The sequence below is a fragment of the Poecilia formosa genome, unplaced genomic scaffold (assembly GCF_000485575.1).
Source record: "Poecilia formosa unplaced genomic scaffold, Poecilia_formosa-5.1.2 Scaffold196, whole genome shotgun sequence".
NCBI lineage: Eukaryota > Metazoa > Chordata > Actinopteri > Cyprinodontiformes > Poeciliidae > Poecilia > Poecilia formosa.
The window spans coordinates 230,439-256,592 of record NW_006800135.1 but is presented as its reverse complement, the minus strand read 5'-3'; the positions used below and the strand labels follow the sequence as shown (position 1 = coordinate 256,592).

The 26,154-nt window shown below is 43.0% G+C and overlaps 1 protein-coding gene across 4 annotated transcripts in view; it reads left to right on the top strand.

Annotated features, from left to right (window-relative positions):
- The window catches only part of klhl29 (kelch like family member 29), a 274,351-nt gene that overhangs the window by 245,002 nt on the left and 3,195 nt on the right, over window positions 1–26,154 (top strand). For all 4 annotated transcript variants that reach the window (XM_016678942.1, XM_016678943.1, XM_007566636.2 and 1 more), the window contains 2 exons: window positions 12,823–13,016; window positions 25,003–25,147. In XM_016678942.1, the coding sequence (XP_016534428.1) occupies window positions 12,823–13,016; window positions 25,003–25,147 (339 nt within the window). The remainder of the gene's footprint in view (window positions 1–12,822; window positions 13,017–25,002; window positions 25,148–26,154) is intronic.

Sequence of the window (26,154 nt, the reverse complement as noted above, 5' to 3'; positions counted from 1 at the left end):
GTTTGTCATTTAAAATGCTAACTTAAGATTCTAGGATGCAGCTTTTGAGTTTTTGTCATTTTTCTCCGAGCTTCTCAAGAACAGATCCTGTGGAGAAGTGAGTGGGACATCCACTGATGTAAAGATGACCAACTAACTTGAATATCTCCTGTTGTAAATAAAGTTTCTCACTGTAGAGTGGTGAACTTCAACAACGTGTTGAGGTTACTCTGTAATCCCTTTTAGATTGTTGGAGTCTTTCCCACCTTGACATTTTGTTTGCTCCAAGCTGTACATCTGAGTTTTATAGATCTACGTCAGGCTCGCAGCTCTGAAACTGAATTAAAAAGTAAAAAATTGGTAACAAGTAACACTTCAGGTGATTTGGTTTCCTCTCTTAAAAATCTCTCAAAGCCATTAAGCTCACATTTGTTAGCTTGTGCTAGATTAGCTGTGTTAACCATTGTTACAGTTCGATTTCTCCTGATGTTTCCTACGACAAACATTTGTATTACTTGCCGGGTAAAACAAACATGATGGAGAATAAACATTAAAGCTACAGCTGTCAGTGTTGGCCTTCTGTAGGAGTTGCCTCCGAACCCAAGAACGAATTAGCAAAGCCTAATTTGCGAGCACCTGTCAAATCAATGTATTTTGTTCTGAGGTTGCTGCTGAATGTGCAAAACAATTCAACGTGTTAAACTCAAAAGTGAGCTGTTAGATCGGCTTCCCGGTTCTTGATGAGGCTTCAGGCTTGTCAGCAAAAAAAAAAACAACAAAAAAAACGACGCGTTCCCTGTACCAAACATCTACATTTCTGAGCGGCGCCAAGATGCCGCTCCACGAGGTGGGACTGCGCACATTTCACCATCAGACATTGATTAGCAACCTGGAGAGAGAGAGAGAGAGAGAGAGGGAGAGAGAACACGGGTACAAACAGCTGTCAGACCCGAAGAAAATCAACACAGGGAACAGAGGTGCATGCAAACGAGTTCAAATTAACTGTCACAAAGCCGCCGGTTTGATTTTCATCTCTGGCAAATTTGCGGAGCCGTCGTTTGCGAACTAGAGCGTGGCAAAAAAAACAAAAAAAAAACAAAAAAAAGGTGGCCTCGCGCAAGTTCCTCCCGCATCATTTGAGGACATTTGTACAAACGAGAGAGAGAAACAAAATAACATGTAGTGTAAACTGTCAAATTGGTTGTTAAATGAAATGCGGTGATGCCACAAACTGCATCTTTGTGCCATTTATGTAATGCTGATGAATTACCAACAGGAAGCAAATGTTCTCGGGCGTCTGCAACATTCTCCAGGGATTGTTGACGTCTGCCGACATGTCCAAGGAAAAAGCTTCCGAAACGAGCATGTCGGATGAGGGGAGGAACGCTGGTGTTTTTTGGAGAAATGTGCAGCCATGTGTGAGCGTCGGCGCCCAACAGAGAGCAGGGCGACACTGAAGGTGTGGGCGCCGGCCTCACAGTTTGTGCGATGTGCTCTGACACACAGATGGCAGCTGACACAACACAGATCGACTCTCACTCTGCCCTCACACACCCACACACTCCCCTCCTCCTTCCCAAAATGGATGTTCTGTCTCGTGTCCGCCGTTGATAGACGCGTCGATAGATTGGCGCTCTCCGTCTTTCTTCCCTTCCTTTATCGCATTTTGTCGCACGCATCAGAGAGACGCTGCCCAGGTGGGAGGAGATGGACATCACAGATTAGGGATTTAAAGGGGGGGGGTATCCACAAAGTAGAGTCTATTGTACAGAAGAGAAGTCCTGTGAGTGTTTGCCAATTGTCCACAAAAAGTTCAGCAGAGGATTTCCACTTTTACCGCGGCCTTTACGTCCTGCTTTCAATCTCCTCCCCCCCACCCTGGATAGTAATGAACATTCTGGGCAAATCTGAAAAAATGTTAATGCAAGCAAATGATGCCAATATATGTGTGTGCAAATTGTTTTGAACGCCCTCCAGGCTGGAGCTGATTCACACAGTAGCCCTGGTTTCCTGCAGCCAAATCACAAGCTCTCAGTTCATTACTTCTGACAGGACACAGAGGGCTACGAGGGATTGATGCGCTCACATACAGACGCCGCTCCCTCTCTTCTCCTGCCTCCTCCGGTGGCGTTATGGAAACCAAATTAGCCGCGTCTGAACATGGCAATGCATATGGATGACTTTGTATTGAAGACTTTGGGTGTAATGGCGCCTGCTTTCAGCAAAAACAGGTACTTAGGCTAACAACGAGGATGTTGACGTCGGGACACTCCGCAGGTGAAACGTCCGTAATTTGTTCGCTGCCGATAAAGCCGTGCCACAAACTGGTCCGTCTTTCATTGTGGCAATGTGCGATAAGTTTAGGGGGCTGATGAAATGCATTTAATAGCGAGGACAAATTACCTGCTAGCATAATTTCAATTAGCTTGTTTTCGCCACTGGAGAAACTGTTGTCATTGCTGTAATGAACGTCAAACTACATTAGATTGACATTCATTATTCCATCAGTTCAATAACTTGTCAAAATCAATCTGAAGACTGAATTCATTTCTTTTCCATGGAGCTCTGTGGATTGATCTCAAAGAAATGCTCAACAGGTTTTTGTATAGTCCTTGTTTCGGGATTTAAAGTCGACTCATAGTACAGTCACAAATCCATTTGTCTACTTGCCACTAATTAACTAAAACAAACGACATGGAGTTAAGTAAATGGACAAAATCCAGTCAGAAGCTTCAACAATGCATTAATACAGACGTGCGAACGTTTATTCAGCAAGATTTTTGCGGTTTTTGCTTTCCACACCAAACAGATTTCCTTGTTTTTGGCCTGGGTTATTTACGTACGTGTCACATTAAAGGGAATGTGTTTATCATGTTCTTGTTTTATTTTCATAGCTAATGCTGGACTTTTAAGAGCAGTGCAAAGACTTTCAAACCCACTGTAGATTAGTTACACATAAAGTCATGTATGTCAAGAGTTTTTGTTCATTTTGATGATTGTAGGTTAGAAACACACCGTTAATTAAAATGAAATAAACCTCTAATGTATCACTGTGTATTAAATTGACATAATGTATAAGATAAAGCTCTTTTTTTATTGAACTATAGATCTCATCAATATTTTTAACTTGCTAAATGTGTCAGGATTCCTCTCTAAAAGCCTTTGAAACCTCTGAAACAGTTCTTAGGTTTGTGTTCACTATCTGACAGAGACCTAACACTGAAGCAGAATAGTGTGTAAAAAAAATAAAATAAAATCCAATTTTTTTTTTCTGGTCAGTCTGTGAACTTCAAAGCAGAAACTGCTGTAACTGTTAAGAAATCACTTACAGGAAAATATCGTAGCTGCTACTTAAAAAAATAAACTTCTTCAGGATGTCAGATCTACAAACAAACTTATGACACAGCAGATTTAGTGAAGCAACTTGAAAATCAGTCGGCGGATGTTTGCGTGCGTGTGTGTGTGTGTGGGGGGGGGGGCAGCTGATCACACAAGTGTGTGCAGTGGGGATTAACCCGAGTCTGTAACCGAAGGGCATGAGCCGGCGCTCGGTAGAACCTGAAACAACATCAGCTGCTCTCTGCAGCCGAGGAGTGCCTTAAAATAAAAAAATAACAACAAAAAAACCACACAACTGAGCGACTCGTAGCACACACACACACACACACACACACACACACACACACACACACACGCACACACACGCACGCACGCCGTTCTTAAAGGTTACGTTGCTGTGGGACCCGTCTGGTCCGGCTGTAGTTGACAGTTTAAATTGTTGAAGGTTTTGTCAGAGCATGCTTCCTGTTTGTTTTAGTGTGTCGTTCCAGACTGCTTGTAGCTGCAGTGCAGAGCGCTCCTCTGCCTCTTAATGGATCCTGAGCTTTATAGAACCCTTGTGCTCTTTTCCTCTCCTCATTCTGTTTTTTTTTTTTCCTCTCACTATAAATGGGGGGGAGAGTTTGTGTCTCCGGGGAAATTATACATGTCACTATCTCAGTGATGGGCAGCCCATCTATTGTAAATGATCAAATGTGTGATGAGGAGAGGGAGGCGCGCTTCGCCATCTTCACCGCGCACTTCAGTTAACCGTAGTGGCTCTGATGCCGCGGCTGCTTCCCGTCTGATTAGATTGCATCTCATTTGTGCGTTCTGGAGACAGCTAGTTTACGGCGTGTCTGCGCGGATGAAGCCGGAGCGCGACCAGTCGGCGTTAGGAGGCGGAAACTGATCGTCGGATAGTCGTAATGATTTCATGCTGCGCGAGACCAAAAGCCCCGCAGTAACATGTAGTTATGGATGCCTGGCGTGTGTTCTGCTGCTGTACATTATATTGACTTAGAGCTACTTAACTCCGAGGCTGCCCCGCAATCAGAGGAAAATGTAGGAGCGCCGGCAGGCACATGGCCTCTTTTGATGTCGAGCAAATCTGGATGCAGCCTGCAGAACAACTGACACCTTGCTGCATCTGTTAATTTCTCTGATCTGTGACTCAGATGCATGTCTTCCAGTTAACATAACAAAAGCGAGGACCCGAGGGCCATTTCCTGTTCGCACGCCGCGTTTTCCGTGCCTCTCCCCCACGACTGTGCCATGTTCACCTTTTTTAAGAAAACGACTGAAACGGATACAAACGCATCAGTCTATTAATGTTTTTGCTTCCTGTCGTCGTCGTCTAGGATTACTCGCCAAACACTGTGGTGACATTTAGAAATGAGAATTTGTTTCAATATAGAGGATATGATTTATGGACAAAACAAGCTTTAGTAGTTTGGTGTGTCTCCATCTTTACTGTGGCTGAATGTGACCCTTGACCTCAAATTTGGCTAGAAATGCTTTGTGTTGGTGCTGCTTTTGAAAGTTGCAGGGAAAGACGTATTTAAGTTCTGCAAATTAATGTTCTGCTTCTTTTTTTTCATAAAAAAAATCTCTGGTATGAATTTGTGTTCTGATAAACATCCATGATCTCTTCAACTAAATCCTCTTTGTAAACATCTGACCTTGGAGTCTCCTGCGCTGCCGCAGAGCCGCTTTGTTGTCCCACAACCACTGAACGCACTTCGCTTTGACATGAGCATCCTACTCTGCGGTTTATTTTTAGACAAATCCACTGATGCATTATTGCTCCTATAAATACCCACAAGGACATCTAATGTTTAGAAATCTGTCGCCAAAAATAGTCCCCACTCACCGCCGTCCTCGGTGTTTTGTTTTTTTATTTCTTTTTTTTGTTTTTATTTGTTAAAAAAAACTACAGTTTCCATCTGTGTTCCTAAACTGTTCATTTGTCTTGAGAGAGCGTTTTCGGTCTGTGTTTTTTCTGGAAGGGTTCCCGTCCCCTTTGTGAGAGCTGGCGGGCTTTGGGCTGGTTGTCACAGATAGAACGAGGAAGTTGAAAGGAGAGAGCCGCCTTACGACTCGCTAAGTTTTGTTATTCAGCTTTTAGCTCTCGTGTGTTTCTATTTTTTTTATTTTTTTGCCGACTTAACTCCGTTACAGCTGAAGCCGTACGGTGATGCTGCATTGGTGTATTAGTAGATAAGAAAGAAAAAAAAAAAGAGGAAAACATTCACATCATTCCACAGAAGTGCTTTGGGGCACAAATTAAATTGCATTTTATGTCTTTTTAATTTTTGCATTTGTATTTGTGGTCATATTTTTAAGAACGTCTGATTCTTTCAAGTCTATAGCGCCTCTATTATAAATTACTATCCTTGTAAACTTGACAAATGACTAAAAAGTGAAACATCTGATAGGAGCAAAAGTTTTTAAACCCAAGTGGAGGAATGAACTGGGGGGAAAAAATGCTGAGGTTTGCAGGAATTTTTGACACTCAGCTGTTTGGGTCACCGCCACGACGTGATCGACTGCAGGACCTCCGGTCTTTCCTTTTCAGCCATTCTCTTGTAGATTTGTTGATGTGCTTGGAACCCGTTGTCCTAAAAGTCAAAGCAGCAAGCTTCAGCTGTCAGGTCCAGAAACATCACAGTTCCCTCTCGATACTTTTAACACGCCGCGGTTTGCAGTGGATGCAGTGACCAGCGAGAAGTCCTGTGGCCACAAAATGAACTGAAGCCGTCTGCAGCCCAAAGGTGAGCCTGATCGCTTGTCTGGAGTTTGGCTTTGATTTGCCCAACTGCACCGTTCTCTGCAGACAGACAGACATCCGTACATCGGACCTGGAAGCCCTTTGGTTTGTTCAGAATAAACTTCCAACATTTCAGTCATCCTGACATGGTCTTTTAAGAAGTGTTTGGTAGCCCAATACATGGACAAAATGTCAGTAACTTTTTTTTGTCTGTGGAGTTTAACATTTAATATCTGGACAGCCTGACCTGTAGTTCTTAGCATTTCTCCGAGCAATGCAGAGCCTGACCCTGCACTGATGTCTACCTGTAGAACTGTCTTTCACTGGTACTTTCTTTTTTTGTTTTGTTTTTTTGTATAGAAAGTTTGCGTCTGCTAACTGAAGCACTCCATGTGGTTTATAAACGGCTTTATAACCTAGAGAGGCAGCAAGTACCTCTCCAAGAGTCGTATTAGTGCTAATCAGAAATCTTCAGACCGACAAACTGCTAATGCATCTCCTTCAGTAGGTGTGACCATATAGCTGCTGCTTAATCTCATAATATACTAAGCAAGCAGTTGTGGATTAATTGGGTTTTTGAACATTTAGGACTCTATATACCTACAATGTCTTGCTCAGGTATTCATGCACTGGACTTTTTGACGTTTTGTCAAATTTTTTGCCTCGTTGCTCCTTTATCCTCTGTCTTGCTCGGTTTTAGTTGTTCCGTATTCTTTCTATTTTTATATGACGGATCAAATAGAGATCAGAGAGACGTTCAAACCTTGGGATATTGTTTCATAACCTAGGCCTGCTATGACTTTCTTCCACGACTTTATCCTTAACCTGTTGTGTTCCTTAAACGTCTTTATGGTGTTTTTTGTTCACTAATGTTCTCTAACAAACCACATGGAACCATTACCTTCCACAGGGTTCCTGCCCAGTTTTGAAAAGGAAAAAGGAATCTTTAAAAAGTGCAGCTTTTGGTATTGCAGAGTTTCATTATTTTTAAAACCTTAATTATGTTCTTCTCAAATGCTCCGTTTTAAAAAAAATATTTTTAAAATATGCAGGGAAACATCTTGAAATTTGTCCCTGGGAATTTTGTCATAAAGGCTTAGGGACTCTACACAGAGATCAGACGAACACAGGTGGTTTTATTTACACAGCTTGTCGCTCTGCATACGTATTGATTACAGAGGCACATTTTCAGATTCCCATTTACAAGAAAAGATCAAAATCCGCACATCCTTTTTCTTCCACTTCAAAATGATGCCCTTTGTGCTGTTTGCAAATAAGTTACTATGAAATACTTTTTATTGAAATGTTCCACAGATGCAAACATTTTGAGCATGTCCCTGTTTTATCCTTTTATCATGACTGTTATTACACACCCTGTGGCTAAAATGCTTCATCAGTCCACTGCTCTCTAATAAATATGGTCTGCTAATGAAAATGCAGTTCATGTAATTTGCTCCTAACCTTTAATTTAGCACCTGCTATTTGGTCTGAGTAATCTCCTAATGGTCTGCAGACTGACATATTAAGCGTGGATATAGGTCTTCATTAGCATTGCTCAGAGCAGAGCAGGCAGGTGGAGATGTGGCAAAGCCGCCCAATGTCAACATAAATGAACATGACAGGTGTGACAGCATCTTTTTCCACAGCAACTGTCCAATTTCACCTGTACTTATCAAACCTCGCGGCTCTTTACCCAGTCTGTTCACGAGCCAACAAAAGCCTGAAAGATGATAGCTGGCGCCCGCACTGCGGCCGCGCCGCATGCGTCGCCTTCCACCTGCGTGATTCTGAATTATGATTTTGATTTGTCAACATGCTGGCTGTGGCTCATGTTGCAAGCAGCAACAATGTTGTTGTTGTTCCTTTTTTTGTTTTTTTTTTTCTTTACCCAGGAAACACATTCCTAGCCAAATCTGCTCAAGAGTCTGGCATCTTTCTTTTATCCACAATCCCTTCCCATCAGTCTTTGTGTTTGTCAGGCGTCATAAAAAGCGCCCAATCCTGCGCTGTTTGTTATGTTGTAATCCCGCAGCTGCATTTTTAGAGATGATTGTCCCTGCGTGATGAAACGAGCCCTGTCAGGAGCTACACGCCGATTACGGGGCTTCAAGCAGCGATCGGTCTTTGTGTACAAACATTTTTTAAGAAACGCAATCGATGCGGCACAACATGATGATGGATAAACTCCTACAGTGTCCCAGCGATGACTGGGGGGGGAAGAAGAGGGTTCCGTCTACCTTCAGAGGAAAACGGGTGGGGAAGGCAAAAGCGCGGTTTTGTTTTTGCAATCTTCGCCCTCCCCCTCCGTCTCCTCCTGCCTCGGAGATATAATCAAACCTTATTCATTTCTTTTAGCGTCAGCCTCAATGTCACGGCTCATATTAAATGCTCGATGGTGAATCACTTGTGTAATGAATTCAATCAGACCGGCGACCTCAGAGCCAGTGGGAGACGTTGAGTTTCTCCTGACCTGCAAGTGTTTCTCCTCGTCAGAACTCTGGTTCCTTTTGACAGAATCAAAGCACGGCCATGCTTATTTTAATGGCCTTTTAAAGCCCATTTTCTGTGATGCACTTCTAAGTGGTGGAGACGGTGTTCTGCATTCAAACAGTATCATCTGAACCTGTTGAAATCTCACTGGTTTACTCAGCATGCTCCTTTTTTTTAATTTTTTAATTTGTGGACTGAAATCTGAGCAAAGCGTTTGTATCCAAATTAAATTATTCAAATTATTCAAAAACAATGTTTTGTGTATTAATTTCTGAGGTTTTTTTTTTTTTTTGCTTTGTTTCGTTTTTTTTTCCATCTAAACTCCATCTTGAGGGACCTCAAGAATTTTAATGCTGGAAGTTTTGCCCTTAAAAGATCATCTGGTCCTCCTAAAATGCTACAAGTCTAATTCTGCGCCTTCACCTAATTGAACACACGCGGATCTGAGCGTATGCAAATGAAAGCCGCGTGCAGCTCTGCAGCTCGCCTGGCTGCAGCTGCTTGCCCTCAACTCCGTTCATACATTCAGTCACGCCATCATACGGCTAAAAATGTGTTGCTAATGAAGATGAAGCTTGTTAACGATCTCAACTGCCCCCCTCCCCCCCACTCCACCACATCCCCGTGCAATTTGACACCACCGCTTTTAGGACTGATTCTGGACTTTAAAGGTGCTTTTGCTGAAGGATTCACCGCTTGTGTCTTCTATCTTATGGAAGCGGCTTATTTACATAGCTGGGTTGGTAACGGAGTTGAGTGTTTAACTGTGAAATATACCCTCATTTGAATATTTCATAGGCTTTTTCCTCTGTAGACTCCCAAGGCGGAATTTGTTTACTACTACCATCTTTCTAGGCTTTAATTGGATGTTTCAAAAAAAAAAATTTGGATTTTTTTTTTCTTTTTCTCCTGGTAAGCAGTTATAAGCAGTCAGTACCTGCAGTAGATAACTCTCTTTGCGTCTTTTTTTTTAAGTATAAATCCAGATAAGGTGGTTCCCAGAGGCTAACGCTAGCAGCAGAGAGGAATCCAAGACCAAAGCGGACTTGTATCTCCTTCAGACAACTGAAACACTTCGTAACAGTTTTAGTAAACACTGTTAAGAGCTTAAAATAGTCATTGTATACATGTTCAGCAGCTATTTTCACAGAAAGCCTTGATAATGTGTACGGTTAATGAATGTAGGGGGTGATGCGCCACCAACAATCATCCCTCGTGATGAAACACAAACTGAGCACAGAAACACGGTGAAACAAGTGAGAAAATGTAAATGGCAAAGACATCAAAGCTGGCGATTTACCGATTGATGTTTGTAGCGTCTATAAAATCTCCCAGTACTAATTTTAAACAAATCTACTTTCTTTTTCTGAAACACAAGGAGACAGAGAAGCAGTTTTGCAAATCTGAAAAGTAATTGATCATTTTTCCAAGGACAGAGGCCATTAGTTACAGTAAGATTAGGATCTAACTGTAACTTTAACAGCAGGAAAAAAATAGTTATCACTAAACTTGTATTAGTGATGAGCAGGGATGTCGATTGTAACACAGACAAGTGCTTTTTTATTGTAGGAAATGTTAGATTGTTGGGTGAGACTGATGAGACAGAGTAACTCTCACCTATTTATCCTATCCACAAATCATAGGATAAATAGATGATTTGTGGATCTTTATAGATTCACGTGTTATCAGATTTCACATTTTTTCACATTTTCATGGAAAATTTGAAGAGCATATCTAAAATATCTGAAAGAAAATCCAGCTTGGGAAGCAGAATTGCATAGATGCTAATTGACATGCTATTGACTTGCATTTGCAAGGCAGCTGTTCATTTTCTTTGCTGCTGATTGGCTGAGCCTCCGAGAGCGGAGGTAAGAGACTGTAGATATTATCTACTGTAGTAGTGCCAAGACTGTTTCCACTGTGCATCTGAATGTATATTAAGGTACATTTAATTTTTCAACAATTTAAATAAGCAGTTATAATAAATCTTTTAGGGGAGATCTGAAGAAAGATCAGAAGAAAATGCATGAATATGTCAAAAATGTAGTAATCATGGAATCAAAGTCAAAGCTTTCCATTAGCCAGGCAACTGGCTACTTCTAGCATTGACCTACATCAGCCTTAACATAAAACATGTGCTATTAAAAGCTAACTTTGTGTCTTTCCAATGTGCCGGTAACACACACCAACACACCAAAGTGTTTTGATTTTAATCATATCATACCCATGGATCTGGCTGACCTTTTATCAAGGCTAATCCAGCTGAAAATCGTCCAGTTCTGGTTCAAGACATTTTATTTTATCTTGTGTTTCTAATTACTGCAATTTAAATCGACACCATTTAACTTATTTTTACACTGTTAACACTTTTACATTCCATCATGACAATTGTGTACGATACTAGTTTCACACAGGAAGATCCTCCAGCCTAAATTTCCCTTGTAAAAATTGAGTTTAAATGTTCATAAAACATCACTGGTGTAAAATTGCTCTCATATTTTCTGAGGGTGAAGTTGTTTTAGGATGGTAGAAAGGCCTCTTTGCTGTTGGCCCCTGTTGGCTGTTAGCTTCAGCCTCTGGGACCAACTAATCTGGATTGGTCCAAAATAAAGAGAGCTTCCCACTGCATGCAAGACATTAACTCCTTATACCAGAACCTCACTTCAGAAACTTCAACCCGCCCCATTAAAGTGTGTGGAATTGAGTCAGTTTTTTTTTTCCTCTCTCTCTCTGTCTCTCTCTCTGTCTGGTTGTTTGCAGCAGCAGCCATGCTGGACTCTTGTCTGTCCTGTAATCAGAATCACTCAGCAGCGTCTGACCCTTAAATTTACAAAGCTCTCCCGATGTTAGTCTGAGGGGTAATTACATCTGCTGGAGACTGAGACACGTGTTTGTTACTCTGTCTCTGCAGAGCTCGGTTCCTCGATCTCAGACTGGTGCGTGTGTGTGTGCGTGCGTGCGTGTGTGTGTGTGTGTGTGTGTGTGTGTCCATGTTTAAACAGTTCTAATTGGTACTTCAGAGTGTTTTGAGTCCACCTCTCAGAGTGGCTTCCGTGTCGCCACCTTCTTCGACTGACAGTCGATTTTAAGCCCATCCTCTCTGCAGCAGCTGCCGACGACATTATCAGAACCCCAAGGAGAATATTCCCAAAGGGTTATTCGCACATCTCCTCTTGCACTTTATCTAAAAGCCTTCTTTCTAGAAGGCGGGGTGTGTGTATGTGTCTGGGGGGGATCAGGTAGTGCTCCCTGGTGTCATTTAAATTCAGCCTGACTTAAAATGCCACAGGGGCTGCAGCAATAAATACTGTTACACGAGCACATAAAGGAAAAATAAAAGACACCTGTGGCCTAATGAAGGTTGTTGATCCCAGTGGAAAAATCCGATTAAAAAATGCTTTTAGGAAGAGAGTCAGCTTTTTCCCCCCACCCCACCCAAGCATCCCTGAAGTGTTTTAAGTGTGAGTTCTGCTGGCCGCTGGATGCTGGCAGCTGATTTTCAGACTCCTTTTAATTATCTTTTTTTTTTTTTTTGTATGTGTGTGTTTGACAATAAGGACTCAGGCTTGATTAGGAAGGTTTGCTTTAGCCCGAATTGGATGCATGTTTTAATCACAGGTCCCGGATCTGTTTGCGGCTCCGTAATGAGGCCTCCTCCAGCTGGAGAGCTGTCGGTGCGGCTGCTTTGATCAGTGGCCCGTGGATGCAGGATTACGCCGCGTTAATGGAACCTCGACACAAACGGCGCTCGTGTCTAAATGCTAACCCATGTAGCACTTGCGCTCGCTAGACTCCGAGTGTGAGAAATGCGAGACGGAATAATAAAACCGCCCGCATGTGAAAAGGGCGAAATCCAGGGAGCTTTGGAGTGTTGTGTCTTGCAGACTGGCGGGTCAGGCACCCCGTCATCCTACGTGTCAGTCTCTGCCAGAGAGGGCTCAGTGGCAAAACATCCAAAACTCGGCGCCGACACTCAGCCCAACTCTAGAGACTAATGGCTGGTAGCTCCCAACGTGCGTTGTTTTGCGTAATTGCTTTAATTGCTGTCATTGTATGTAATGGTTGGGCTTTTTCATCTTCCCTGGTGGTGTAGCCATCCCGCTAATTACATCTGTCAGCTCTGCAGCCAAAAATGAGGGTTTCACAGCGGTGGGAACTTTAAAAATCAGAGGCTTTCTGTAAACTGCGCCTTTGTTCTCTCATCATGCGCCTTTGTCGGATTCGGATAAATGATCAGACTTAGTGAGTTGTTATCCTCTTTGCAGGTACGACACCATCACCAACACATGGGAGACTGTTTCCCCTCTCCCTAAGCCGGTCCATTCGGCGGCTGCCACTGTGTGCGGAGGAAAGATCTACGTGTTTGGGGGCGTGAACGAGGCTGGGCGCTCGGCGGGCGTCCTCCAGTCCTACATACCACAGACCAACGCTTGGAGCTTCATTGAATCACCCATGATAGGTAAGAAAAGTCTTTCCAGTTTTCTAGGATTCATTTTCTCCTAGTGCTTTTTGAAGTACCCAGACTGAGGACAGAAAAATTAGATCATTCTTTTTTAAATTTCTGAAAAAACCTCATTCCTCGCAGGTCTTGCTAACAACTCCACCAGTTAAAGTGAACTCTAAGGACGCACAGAATTGTAACAAGCAATTTAAAAGGAAACTGTATTGTCTGTGACATTCAAAGCATGTCTACGGTTAATTCAGGCTGCCAGATAAATAATTGACTAATAGCAAGAATGCCAGAAATATATTTAAAATGCTGTTCTTAAGTCTTCCTATATTGAAGTCTTTTTAAGAGTAATTGGGATTGGTTGAAATCCACAGAGGCAGTCGAAAGATTTGCAAACACCAGATTGGAAACGGTTTACAAAAATCTGATTGATTGTATCGTTTCTGATACATTGAGCAGATCATGTGCAGTGACCTTGGCTTACTTGGAAGATTTTTAACAGGACAGTTCTTCAATAGCCCTGAAAACTTGAGCTCCTTCTGATTAGCTAAAACCACCAATCATATATGTCACGTCACATAATCTCTACTTGGATATCCACTAAAAAGCAGAGGCCGTGGATACAAAATGACTTCTACTTCTCTGGAAGAAACAGAGCAATTTTGCATGTGGTTGCGACAACGCCTCTCTTACAGACTTAAACAAATCAGAATATGCGATAAGAAAGCTTTTCAAGCCCAAATTCAAAGTCCTATGAAATTTGTTCTTTTATTTTACGAGGCAGAAAAATAGTTTCCTATTCTGTAGCCTCTAAAACCTTTATATAATTCATAGTAGTTTCTTTACAAACAACTGGTCTAAACCAGTGTCCATCCTAGGAAATAACAATATTAGCCCTACAAAATGACAATCCCTGTACAACTAGAATATGGAATATAATATTTGATATCCATTAAGGACTGTGTTTTTTATTGTTTATGATACTTAAATATGTTGTTGTCAAACATTTTTAAATTTCTCTACCCAAGATTCCTCCTTGGTGCTTTGAAACCCAAAGTGCAGTGTCGGCATCGACCTAAAAAAAAAACTAATTTGGCAATTTTTATTTTTTTTATTATTCATTTAGCGATTATCAAAAACAGTCGCCACATCCTCGCTGCTTCACTAAATGCAAGTGTGAATGTGCGAAAAGGGGGACATTTTATGTCTGCGCACGTCTTTGCTCATTCACGTTTTCCTTTCACAACGGAGTGCAACAACGGACTCGCTGGCCCTCAATTACGGTCGCCTAGCAACAGCGTTCCCCCGACTTCCTCCACTCCAACACGTTCCGTTCCGTATCATGTACTCGACTCGCGCAGCCGGCGCCGTAAACCCATCACGGCTGAGCCGAGGCAACTCGGAGTGAGTGCGTTCCATATGACTGGCAGGTTGAATCGTGTGTGTGCTTTGTGCAGGGCTCTCAATGTGGCTCCATATTAATGAAGTTGTCCTCCTTATGCCCAAGTGAAGTGACGTGTGAATGCTCCGAGGCTTTGTGGTGGTTTACTTCTTCGTATTAAAGATTCCTTCAGTGCAAATGTTAACCAACTACAATCGGAAACTTCCAGATCTGCTTCTGAACCTTTCTTTCCGTTTGTCTGTCTTTTTTTCCCTTATCACTGTAATCCTGGTCTGTGTTTTCCATCATTTCCCCTCTGTCCGCATTATTGCTCTGGCTATGTAATGAAAAGACCATTGCAAAATGATAGGTGAGTCCGACCACGGCTCCTGACACGTTATTGGCCAAAGCGGCAACAGCATTACAACCCGAGCCTCCAGGGACCTTTAAAGGATGCAGAGCCACAAGAAATACTCTAATCTAGCTGCCATAACTCCAAGGCAGCTGGAAAAACAGAGTACACCTCGGTGTGATTCACAGGTCTGCCCAGATGTCTTCCCAAAGCAAAGATCTTATCCCGATTTTTCCACCATACAAACAACTCACTGCATTCTGAAAAGATGCTGTGCATAAGGTGATTGTTATGGATTCGAGCAAAGCCTGAGAAACTTTTTTTTTCCCTCTCTTTTTCTCTCTCTCGTCTTTTCCTTTGTGTTCGACACAACAAGAAGATTAATGTGGGGTTTATGGGGCATTATGTGCTTGAATATGTGCTGCCTAAGATGAATACATAGGCAAGCGGCAAAAGGATTAAGCCAAAAATGGCCATAAATCTAATGGCAACGTGAGTAAATCTTGTCCTTCCTTAGAGAAACAAACACATAAACCAGTCAATGGTGAGATTCTGAAATGCTAAGTGGCAGCTCATTTGCCATTGGCCAGAGGCAGAGTTCATTATGTTGTCTGGTAGCCATATCCTTGCTAACAGTTTATAAATACAGTGCCATTTTGAGAGATTACCATATTCACTAGTGATTTGAATTTAGCTGAAGTACATTAAAGACAAACTAACAAATGTTTAAAGATGAATTGAAAAGCTTTCCTTTTCCTACTGACTTGTGTAAATTAAACATGAAGGAAGAGTAAAGTGTGATCACTCTAATAGGGACAAAAAGTGTAAACCCACCTGCTCTCCTGAATGTAAGCCCATTTGTTGTAATAAAATAAAAATACAGTTCAAATATGATATGATTAATAATTAATTGGGAATTCATCTAATTCTAATTAATTATTAAAATGATTAGCCCTGTTTGATGAGTTGACAGTTTTAGCGTTCAAGTGCTCTTTCAAATAATTTCATCTCTGTTGGCTTGTCAACGATCGGAGCATCTGATTGGTTAACCAGCACACTTTAACCAGCTCATTTTCAATTCATCTTTGCTGTCAAACTCAATCATAGAACCACGTTTTGTGAATGGGTAATTAAAACCCTTGGTTAATCAGAAATGTTACTTTTTGTTGCACACTTTCAGTTAATCATTATGTTTTTTTTTTGTTGTTTTTTTTCATGCTCTGTCCACATGAAAACTAAATGAATTGCGTAACAGTTCTGGATTATTTTTCCGCTTCAAAGTTGATCTTGCTCTCTCACAAGCACCGCTTTTGTGTCTCCATCTTTGAGCCACTGTTGTGCCCAGTGTATTTTCTATGTGGTTTTTCCATTTTAATTACAGAATGAAACATTTAAAACAACCGTTGAGTGAATTTTTTATTGAATTGTGGCACTGTTGACCTTCCAAAGGGAGAGCATGCAGCTTGAAAAGTCGGCGATCGAAGCTTTAATCTTAAAGAGCTGCTCCCATCAGTTTTCAGACAACTCTCTGCTGTCTGACCACACAGCCGAAACACGTGTGACTGACAGCGGCTTCATTGTGAATTCAGCCTTATTGAATTCCCACTGAGTACGTTTCAGTCACACTGGAATATCTCCTGTTCTCTCTGCTCAGTTCAGCTCAGAGAACAGGAGAGAACGAAGAGATGTAAACCAGCTGACAGAGATCAGATTGTAAATATTAAAGATGTCTTCTGCTATAATTTATCAACCAGTTTGGGGGTATTTCTCCATTCGCCTGACTAAATTCAGTTTTATTCCGTGTGAACGGAGGTTTTCAACCACTTCGCGTGATGTGTGAGCCTTGGCCGGCGCTGTTTTGTCTGAAGAAGAAACCGCTAGGTCATCAATAAATCCTTTTGTTTCCCGTGTAAAAGCACATTGGCGTTTCGAAGTGGCTCTATGTCACTGCTCGGCGTAATTAAAAAGAAATCAGGCAAGTTGCAGATTATGTAACGCACGCATTTGAGGTGAGAGCCGAACGCCGTTGTGGGTGCGGTGCAGCTGGAAGAAATGGGAGAAAAGTCTCTTACACATACAAAAACACACACACGCACGCACGCGCACACACACACACACACACACACACACAGATCGAGACTCTGACAACCTCAGCTTACCTCATATCAGCCATCCAAACCCTGAGGGCACAGGTACGCAGTGCATGAATTATGTAACCAGCCAGGAGGTTGCTTTGCACACATGCGGGGGGCGAGGGGGAGGTGTAGGTGAGGTGGAGGTGCGCTTGTGTTTCCGTGCGTTAGACAGTCGCAGAGGCAGACGGGCTGACCGTCATCCGTCAGGGCGTGGACGAGCTGGCGTCTGACAGCCAGCGAGCCGGGAGATAATGGACGGGTTTAGTGCTTCCTGTGAAATTGGGCCGGCAATGATTTTAGTAAGCCGGTGGGGAGCGCCTCTCCAACATCCCCTCTGCCTGCCTCCATTTCTCCCCATCTTTAATCTCTCAGTTCATCTTTCTCTCTCTCTCTCTCTCTCTCTCTGTCTTACTTCCCCCCGTTCGCCCCCACCACACCCTGTCTCTCGCAGTCTCTCAGCACTATCTTATCGACTGACACAAATACAGCTGTGTGCATCTACTGTGACTGTACGCGCGCACATCTGCGTGCGTGTGTGTTTCCCCTCTGTATGGAACATCTCCCGCATAGACTGCAAATGGGTTTCACAAACACTTATCAAGACTGACTTCCTATCTCCTGTGAAAAGTATTACTTGTGCCAAAAATAGTCCGTTCCTACAACTCCGAAGCATCTCTGCAGCTTAGTTTGTCTAAGTCTTCCTTTGTCTTTTAATATCACTGAGCTGATTGGCATGCGTACGGACGGCGGCGTTGACCAGAAGCAAACACCTCCGCGGTGCGCTAAGCTACTTACGAAGTCTCATTTCCCAGCGCTTAACCGGTCAGCTCAGCCAAATTACCAAAATGCCAAGGTTTTTGGAGATATCGCCTTGATCCAAAGGAGGTAAAAGGAATTTTGTTTGCGGCGCTCACGCCAAAGGAGGATGACATTTGAAAAATTCAGCATCCAACAAGGCCCCGAGAAGGTCATTGGTACCGCAATGGAGTTTTCTGCCAATCCTCGATAAGTTCTGGCTTTTCTTTTGGAGGTTTTAATAGATTTGGAGACTGCTGGTGCCAATTTGGCTGTGATATTTTAGAGTTTGCCTTTTCTAGATGTTTTTATGTATGGGAAATTATGATTTCCAGCTTTACTAGCTGCTGGCAGGCCTCTTTTATCAAAAAAAAAAAAAAACTGTTACAGCAGCAGAGAATGTTTTAGTTTTTTTGGCTGATGAAACTCTTTAGATCTGCTTTTCATTTCCACATTTTAACTGTTTGATATGAAAGAATACCTTTCAGGTGCCAACATGCATAATGCGACTTATCAGCATGCACGTTCAATTCAACTGACTGAATTGAACATGCATGCAGTCCAATCCCAGCGTCAGGAGATCAGGATGTAGAGTCATTGACAAAAGGAATGTTTCAGTGTCATGAATTTGGATGTAATAAAACAGATCCGGTCTACACCTGCTTCGTCATTTATTTTTATCTCTTCCCTCTAGTGCGATCCAACACCGTCACTGAGCAAAAAAAAGCTCCAAGTGGATAAACAAAGCTCCCACTATGATTGAGCGTCTTGTAGCACCCCTTACCTGAAGTGGCTGTTTTCTGCTTGACTTTGAGTTTATTGTTGTGGAGGTTCACACAGATTATTTGGCTGCAAAATATGCTTCACTCATAAATGAATTAGTGTTTGAACACTTTTTTTGTTGCAAATATCCGAATGGGGAAGCTTTTCTTTGCTTCCCCAAAGCTACCATTCTTGACAGTAGGTAGGAGATGTTTTATTTACTTTGGTCAAACAAACTTTCACCTTATCTGTCCAAACGACGTGGTTCCAGAAGCGCTGTGCTTTATTCAGATGCATCTTTGCGTCCCGTCAAGTTCCTTTTAGAGAGAAAAGATTTTCTCTCTGCAGCCTTTCCGAGCAGGACATACATTTCTACTTTTAGTGTCAGGAACTTTAAAATTTTACATCCATAGAGAGAGCTATATGGGTCTAAGCTGTCCCTCTTTGTTTGTTTGTTTTTTTCCCCCCTTTAGGATGAAGTTGCTGGATTGTTCTCTCCCGGGTAGATTACCATACTAAATGTTTTCAACTTGAAAATAATGTAATTGTTTGGAAAAATGCCTTGCATCTCTTCCCAGATTGATGGGCAGCACCAATTGGTTCTCTGAGGAGATTGCTGATGTCTCGCCTAGTAAAACTTGCATTGTTGCTCACATCTGTTTGCTCCAGACCAGCAGTGGTGTGAATGCCAACAGAATCTCAAGATATTTAGAAATAAAAAAAATCCAATTTGTATTTCATAATAGGTGGTAGATTGTGTTTCGCAAATGAAACAAAGTACGCCAACCTTTACTGTAGCACTAAGGAAAACAAGTAGTCAAGGGGATGGGGCACGTTCAGAAGACAATTCAATGCAAGTTTTGTGTATGTACTTTAACAGAGTGTTAAAAAATACAAAGGTCAACAATTTTGGTGAATGTAAACTGCTCAGATTTGCAGCTGTGCCTTCCGACTTTAGCCGAAGTGACCCCTTCAGTGTTTACCTCTGCTGACAGACGGGTCTCCATCGACCTGTCGACTCCAGGGACCTGAGAGTGGAAGCGCCGCACCCTGGCTGCTCTATCGGGAAATTGACCACGGAACAATTACTCCCGCAAATGACGTAGAAGCCGAATGAGCACCGCTATTGAGGGGGCCTTTGTGGATGGCGGCGAGGAGGGGGGTTCTGGGGGGAGAGGAAAGTAACAGACTGAGAGGAGGTAGGGAAGGTGGAGTGTTTCCATAGCTACCTAATTGGACATGTCCCCATCATATTGAATTAAAGTACATCATCCTCTTTCGGCTATTTTGGCCCAGTCATTTCAAAGGCTGCTTTTCTTCTTCCCACACCACATAAAAAGGACATTGTGAGCAAAAAATGTTGTTTTTGCTGCTCCAATTACCTTGTTGTAATCTTATCTAAGCTTAAGGCAGCAGTGGACTGAAGCTTCTTTGTCCTCTTTGTGCTTCCCAAAAAAAAAGACAAAAAAATAAAAACAGGAGTGGGCACTCATCCGGCTATTCAGGGTTTAGTCGAAAGAAAATGCCGTATTTATTCCGTGTCCCTGACTGCACATTTCCATGACGGTGTGAATGGGATGACGGCTGCTGTTTCGGGGAAGCTTTATCAGCATGTTGAGTCTTGTCTACATCTGCATCGGTTTGACTGTGTAACCTGTGATATAGTGATGCGTGCGCTATCGCTGCGATAGGGTTCCAGGTTCACAGACTCAGATAATCCTTTGTGACGATGCGGGAGTGAGATAGGGTAGGATGCAAGAGATGTAGTTAGTTATTTGTTTAGACAGCGGTAACAAAATTCACATTTGCCGTGTGAGTTTGTGTGTTTTCGTTTGTTTGGCGTCCTTGACCCGAGCCCGAGGGGCACGGGGGGGGAACTGGGGGGGTTCGTTCAGGCTTTGGTGACGGGTTTGTTTTATGTGGATGCGTCAGCCTTTGTTACCCCGCAGGCACAACTGTATTTCTATTACCGCTGGAGTGCGCAAACCTCCTTCTTCTCCCGTCTTGTTTTCTTGACTTTTTGTTTTATTCAGATTTTCTCAGGTAGAACGCGGTCGGCTGTGGGGCTGGGTTTTCCCATCTCAAACGCAGCGAACCCAGACAAAGAAATCGCTAACGGCGTCTTACTCACTGCTCAAGTATTGATTTGATCACAACATTTTGGTCCATCCAGCCCTTCATCACATGTATGAGTAACACTGCACTTCCGTATATAATCAGATTTTCCTCTCTCATAAAGGGACGCTTTGCACTTTTCCGTCTGTTTGCTTCAGGAGAACAGCTCCTTTCTTTTTTTTTCTTTTTTTGCACTGAAGGCCAAGAGATAAGAACAAAAAGCAAAGCAGTGCAGGGATGTTGAACTCCAGCCGCAGTCCTCTAAGGTCTGCCCAGCCACAGAGAGAGATAACCTTCCTATTCCTCCTCCAAGTGCTCAGAGTCGCTGCTCGCTGTTGGGCCAAGTCAGAGAGGCGCGAAGCGGTGGTGGGAGCTTTCATTCAGGGGGAAAAGAGGGAGAGAGAGAGAATGAGAGAGCGAGAGGTTTTTCCTTTGAGAGCATCCTGTTATTATTCTGCCTCAGGCGCAGAGCAGTGAGAAATGAGTGTTCTGTGTTTATGGGACCGAACACAAAACACCGCGTACACCCGTCCACGCCGGCTCACACATGTGCCTCTCAAAGACGGGCCAAGCAATGAGTGGAAGCAAGGCAAGGCAAAGGGAGGAGAATAAAAACGTCAGGCGGGAGCGTGAGGACGACCAATCAATGACTACTTGTTTCTCAAGGGTGGAAATTGAAGCTGGCGCTCGGGACCGTCGCACTGTTCGGTTTAGATTGTGTTTCACGGCGTGGAAACGTCTGCGGCACCTTTACGGCATGTGACGTTTCTCTAAACGTGATTAGCTAGTGGACGCAGGCAGCCCTGTCGGTCCGCTGCTTTGACACGCACTGACAACACCTGGGCGAACGGAGACAGACGGAAGTGACGTCTTAATTTTCTTCCTAAAGCTATCTTTATGTTGACTTCGCCTAAAGCCCTCTGCTTTAATAGCACCATCAACATACCGTGCCCTTCGTTCTATAATCGAAAATGGATTCGGTTTATTTCCCTCCCGTTGGTCTACATGCGGTTCCTCACGATGGCAAAGCGCGTCGACTCCTCTGCACATCCTTTACTTTGCTGCAGTGACGGCCTTGTATCTTTTTTTAATGGCTCTGTATAGGCTTGGCACAACTTTAGCTCGGAGTCCTCTGCCATTCTTCTGAAACTCTGAAGCTCAGCCTGGCAGGAGATTGTCACCGCTCAGCCGCTGTCACAGGGAGCTTTACAGAGTTCAGGCCTGGACTCTCAAGGTGTCACGTTAAAACTTTTCTACCTCTCCTAGCAGCTGCTTTGTTTCTCCTTTTATAGTGAAGGAGATAAAATAAAATAAAAAAACAGTCCCTGCTTCAATGTTTCTGAAACTTTTTCTTTGAAATCCTTCATCCTGACAGACATTTAAAACCGTTGCACCCTTGGAACAACTACGTTTATTTAGAAAATTGATGTTTAATTTTCACCCAGAAGGTAACATTTTTAAGGGTTCATTCACACCAGCTCTGGTTAGTCCACTTTAATCAAGTCTAGCGGACTCTCAGGTGTGAGAACACCTGAAATTGTTTTTGACCCAGTCTTCTAGAAGTTGGAAATCAGTTATGCCTTGTCCAATGGACATGCACTGTTTTAATATATATTTATAATGCATAAAAGAGAAAATGGTGCTGGGAGTTCTCTAATAGTAGTCATTTTGAGTTCGGCAGAAAATTACAGCAACACAGGATTATCCTCATTTATGCTTCAAAGGATATAAAAAGCAGAATCGGAGTGCGTGCTGCCGATTGATGTGTTCATAGGACAAAAATGATGAAGTTCATGCAGGCATCGGTAAACTTTGATCCGAGTAACTGGAGAGGCAGCCCAACTACCACCAGTGGTAATATGGCCCTGGTCCATTTCCTTTCAGGCACTTTAAAGGCTCAGAATTGTTCTTGTATTTTTGCCCAGATCTGTTTTTGACAGCCCCATTTCACTGTCCAACTTGTCACGGTTTTTTTCTCACTGACTCAATCGGCGAGCCCAGATGGACGGCAGTCAAGCTGGAGAAGTTGAGCGTGAGAAAAAAATGAAGGTTGGATCCACCAAGTATTTGACATGACTCTCTGGGTACATAAAGACGTCTCAGAGAGAGAAGGAAGGACTTTTTAACCAGGTTGTTCAACAGTATTAAATACAGATGGAGTGGCTAAATAGAAGAAAAGCGTAGGGTACCAACTTTCAAAAATGGGATGTGCACCAGAGATAAATGCTTGACCATCCATACTATGAATCCAGCTTTATGATCGGTGAGCTTGGGCATCAAGACCGGTGGGGTATGAGAGACACCTGGGTTTAACGTGGATGGCATCAGGAATTATATTTCTGTTGGGAGGCGCACAAAAAAGCCAAAGACAAGTGTGAGGCCTGGATGGAGTGGCAGGAGGTGAGCTGTGACAGAACTACAGCTGCTTGAAGGTCAACAAGATGATGGGAGTTGGAGACGGTATCGAGGTAAAGAGGTTTTCTTCTAGAGTGACCAAAATGAGCAGAATTTGGACGGGGTACGCTAGTGGGGACAGCTTGGGTTTGAGGGATTTGGAGACAGTTTGGAAGGCGAGACCGAGATGGCGTATATACTGCATGTGTGCTAAATTACAGTTAAATCCTTACCTTTCATTGGGCATCAATACAATAAACATGGTCAGCGTAGGCATTTTTTGTCAAAACCAATTTGAGATGAATACAAAAGTATTCACAGGTACTCCTGTGAAGAGAAAGGTTACAGAGAGCGAACGCTTTCTGCATATCCTTTTCCTGAACGGTTTTCTCAAGGTAACAAGTTAATCTTGAGCAAACAAAGTTGGTTTTCTGTAGATAAAAATGATTGGTGTGTGTTAAACCACATTCCATCCTTCAAATGCATACATGCTGGCATAAATCTGGCTGTTCTTGGAGAACATTGGGGAAAAGCCCCAAGAAGTCCCGCTTGACATTTACCTTCGGGCCATGTGGAAGTCGGGGCAGGCGAACAGAAGAAGGCGCTCTGGTCAGATCTATGAATGAATTTTACACACAAGAAGCTGGAGTGTGACAGAATACCTGTTGAATAAAAACCCAGGCGAACCACTTGAGTAAAAGCTGGTTTGTAATAGCAGGCGACATTCAAAATTGAACGAAAACCTTTGAAATAGGGTCAAGTGCTCGGCAGGCAGCCATGATATTCATAATATGCAAGTGGATGAATCACTTTTGACTTTTCAAACTTTTTCTTTAACGCCTTAGCGAGGTTATTTCTGACTTTAAGTGGAATATCAGGATAATTATGCTTCCTCTTGAGTGATTAATTAATTATATATAATAGCTATAACAGCAGCAACTTTTCTTAAGCTCACTACCTGCTCAAGATGTTGGTTTGTCTAGAAGTCTGACGATATCCACTGAACTCAGATTGTTTGCCATCACGCTCACATGGAGAGTCATGCTGCTGATGTGCAAAGTGTAATTAGTATCTTGTCGGAGCCTCCCAGGCAGTAATGAGAGGAGCAGCAGAGGTCCCTCTGACCTCTTGATCTGACCTGTTAATTAAACATGTCAGACTGCTCTCAGCTGCAAAGACATAAAAACAGAAGCTGCTCCCGCTTCCTTCGCTGCCATTATTGAGACCCAACTCGTCCCGCTGTCTGTTTTCGAAGAGGGATGTCGATCCGTTGTGGCGGAGCGGGCGAGGACGGCGGCCAAAACGTCTGTGCATTATTCATGGCGCTTGTAAATTGGCCAGCTGCAGCGCCGATCCGGAGGAGCGGCTCCGAGTCTGAAACGCTCCTTCCTCCGTCTCTCTCTCTCCCTCTCTCCGGCGCCGCCGAGGAATTCCAGGTTTCCAGCAGCGTCGTTAGGCTCAAACCACCGTTTCGTTTCGTCCCGACCCCCCCATCATCTATAACACCGCAGCAGACTGCCTTGATGCCTGTTTTTCTCATGCGCTGTATACTGAGGAATACAATACGCAGTCTCCTTTATCCCACCTGTTCACTCATGTATTGCCAATACATATGCTTTTTTATTTTATTTTTTTTCCTATATAAATCTGAGAAAGTGCCAGTGGGTCTAATGCAATTCTGAATTATTGGGACTTGGCTAACTCTGCTATATTGCCTCCAAGCCCAAACAGATTTTGAAGCAGAACCCAATAAAGCCTTGGTGATTCATAGACTGCATTTATTCTCCTGTCGAGGTATCCATTTTGTTTTAAAGCAATCTTGAGAGGGGTGTATCTTTGGAAGCGATAAGGTGAATGTTGATGATGATTGTTTTTCTCATTCAGCAAAGGTGGAATAAAAAAACAAATTGATGCCATTAAACTTAATGGAAATGTCTGCTGGGCGAGCGAATGACATCCAAACAAAAGCTCTGTGTTCTCTCTCTCTCTCAAAAAAAATAAGAAAAATAATCCCCTCTTCTTCCTTTCCTCTCTTCTGTTTGCCTCCTCGCATGTCTTTAGATAACAAATACGCCCCTGCGGTGAGTCTAAACGGTTTTATATTCATTCTGGGAGGGGCCTACGCTCGAGCCACCACTATCTACGACCCGGACAAAGGCAACATCAAGGCCGGACCCAACATGAATCACTCTCGGCAGTTCTGCAGGTAAGAGATAATCAATGTAGTGGGCGCCAGATGTAATAAAAAAAAGAAAAAAAAAAGGGGGAGAGTGTGGAGGAAATCCCCAGTGTTGGGAAGTGTGAAGAAACCTTTAAAAGCTCTCGCAGCAGACCTGACCTGTGCGACGCTTCAGAAACCCACTTTGACATGACTGCAGAAACTCGGGGCTCATTAGCAACCCGTCAGTCTTTGCGTTGGCACACCGGTAAAAAGGGGGAGGGGAGTTCGGGGAAAATGTACTCAGGCCATTTAATTAAAACGTGAACAAAAAGCCTGCTGTGGGCCGTCTGTGTTTTCAGAGCGATGCAGTTCAGCGGCAAAACTTCGCCCTTGGTGGGGAACAGAAAAAAGAAGAAAAAAAAAAAAAATCTAATTCGCAGGCTTGATGTTTATTTATTTTAGATTTGCTTGAATAGTAATGCTGCTGAGAGAAAGAAAACAGACTTTTCGAGTGAATCAATTCTTCAGACTTTGACTGTTTGGGTTTGATTTGTAGCATCAAAAAGCTTTTTGTTTCGTTGTCCTCCAACTCCACAGAAACAATAAGGACATCCTGCACCTCTAGACATGCAGGAGTGGAAATATTTTGTGTTGTTAACGACAGAGAGAGAAAAAAACAAACCGCTTCCCCTCCATTTATGAGCACATAATAGCGTAATAAATGAAAATCAACAGCAACGGGATCACATCCTGATATCCTCGTCAAGCCGAGCCACTCAGACCTGCAGTTTTACCACATAATAATCTTGCTTTTCAGTTTGTTTTGTTTTTCTTTTCTTTTTCGTAAACATTGACGGGGGGGATGAAATGCATTTGGGAGGCAATTACAGACTGTGATCTTATGGGCAGAATGTGCAGCATAAATCATGTTGTCAGAGTTATTGATAAGCTGTAGCAGCACACGGCAGGCAGCTGGTTCTGCTACATTTAACTAAGTCTGACACAACCGGGGAGGAGGAGGAGGCGAAAACAACAAACTCGTTGTGGGAGTA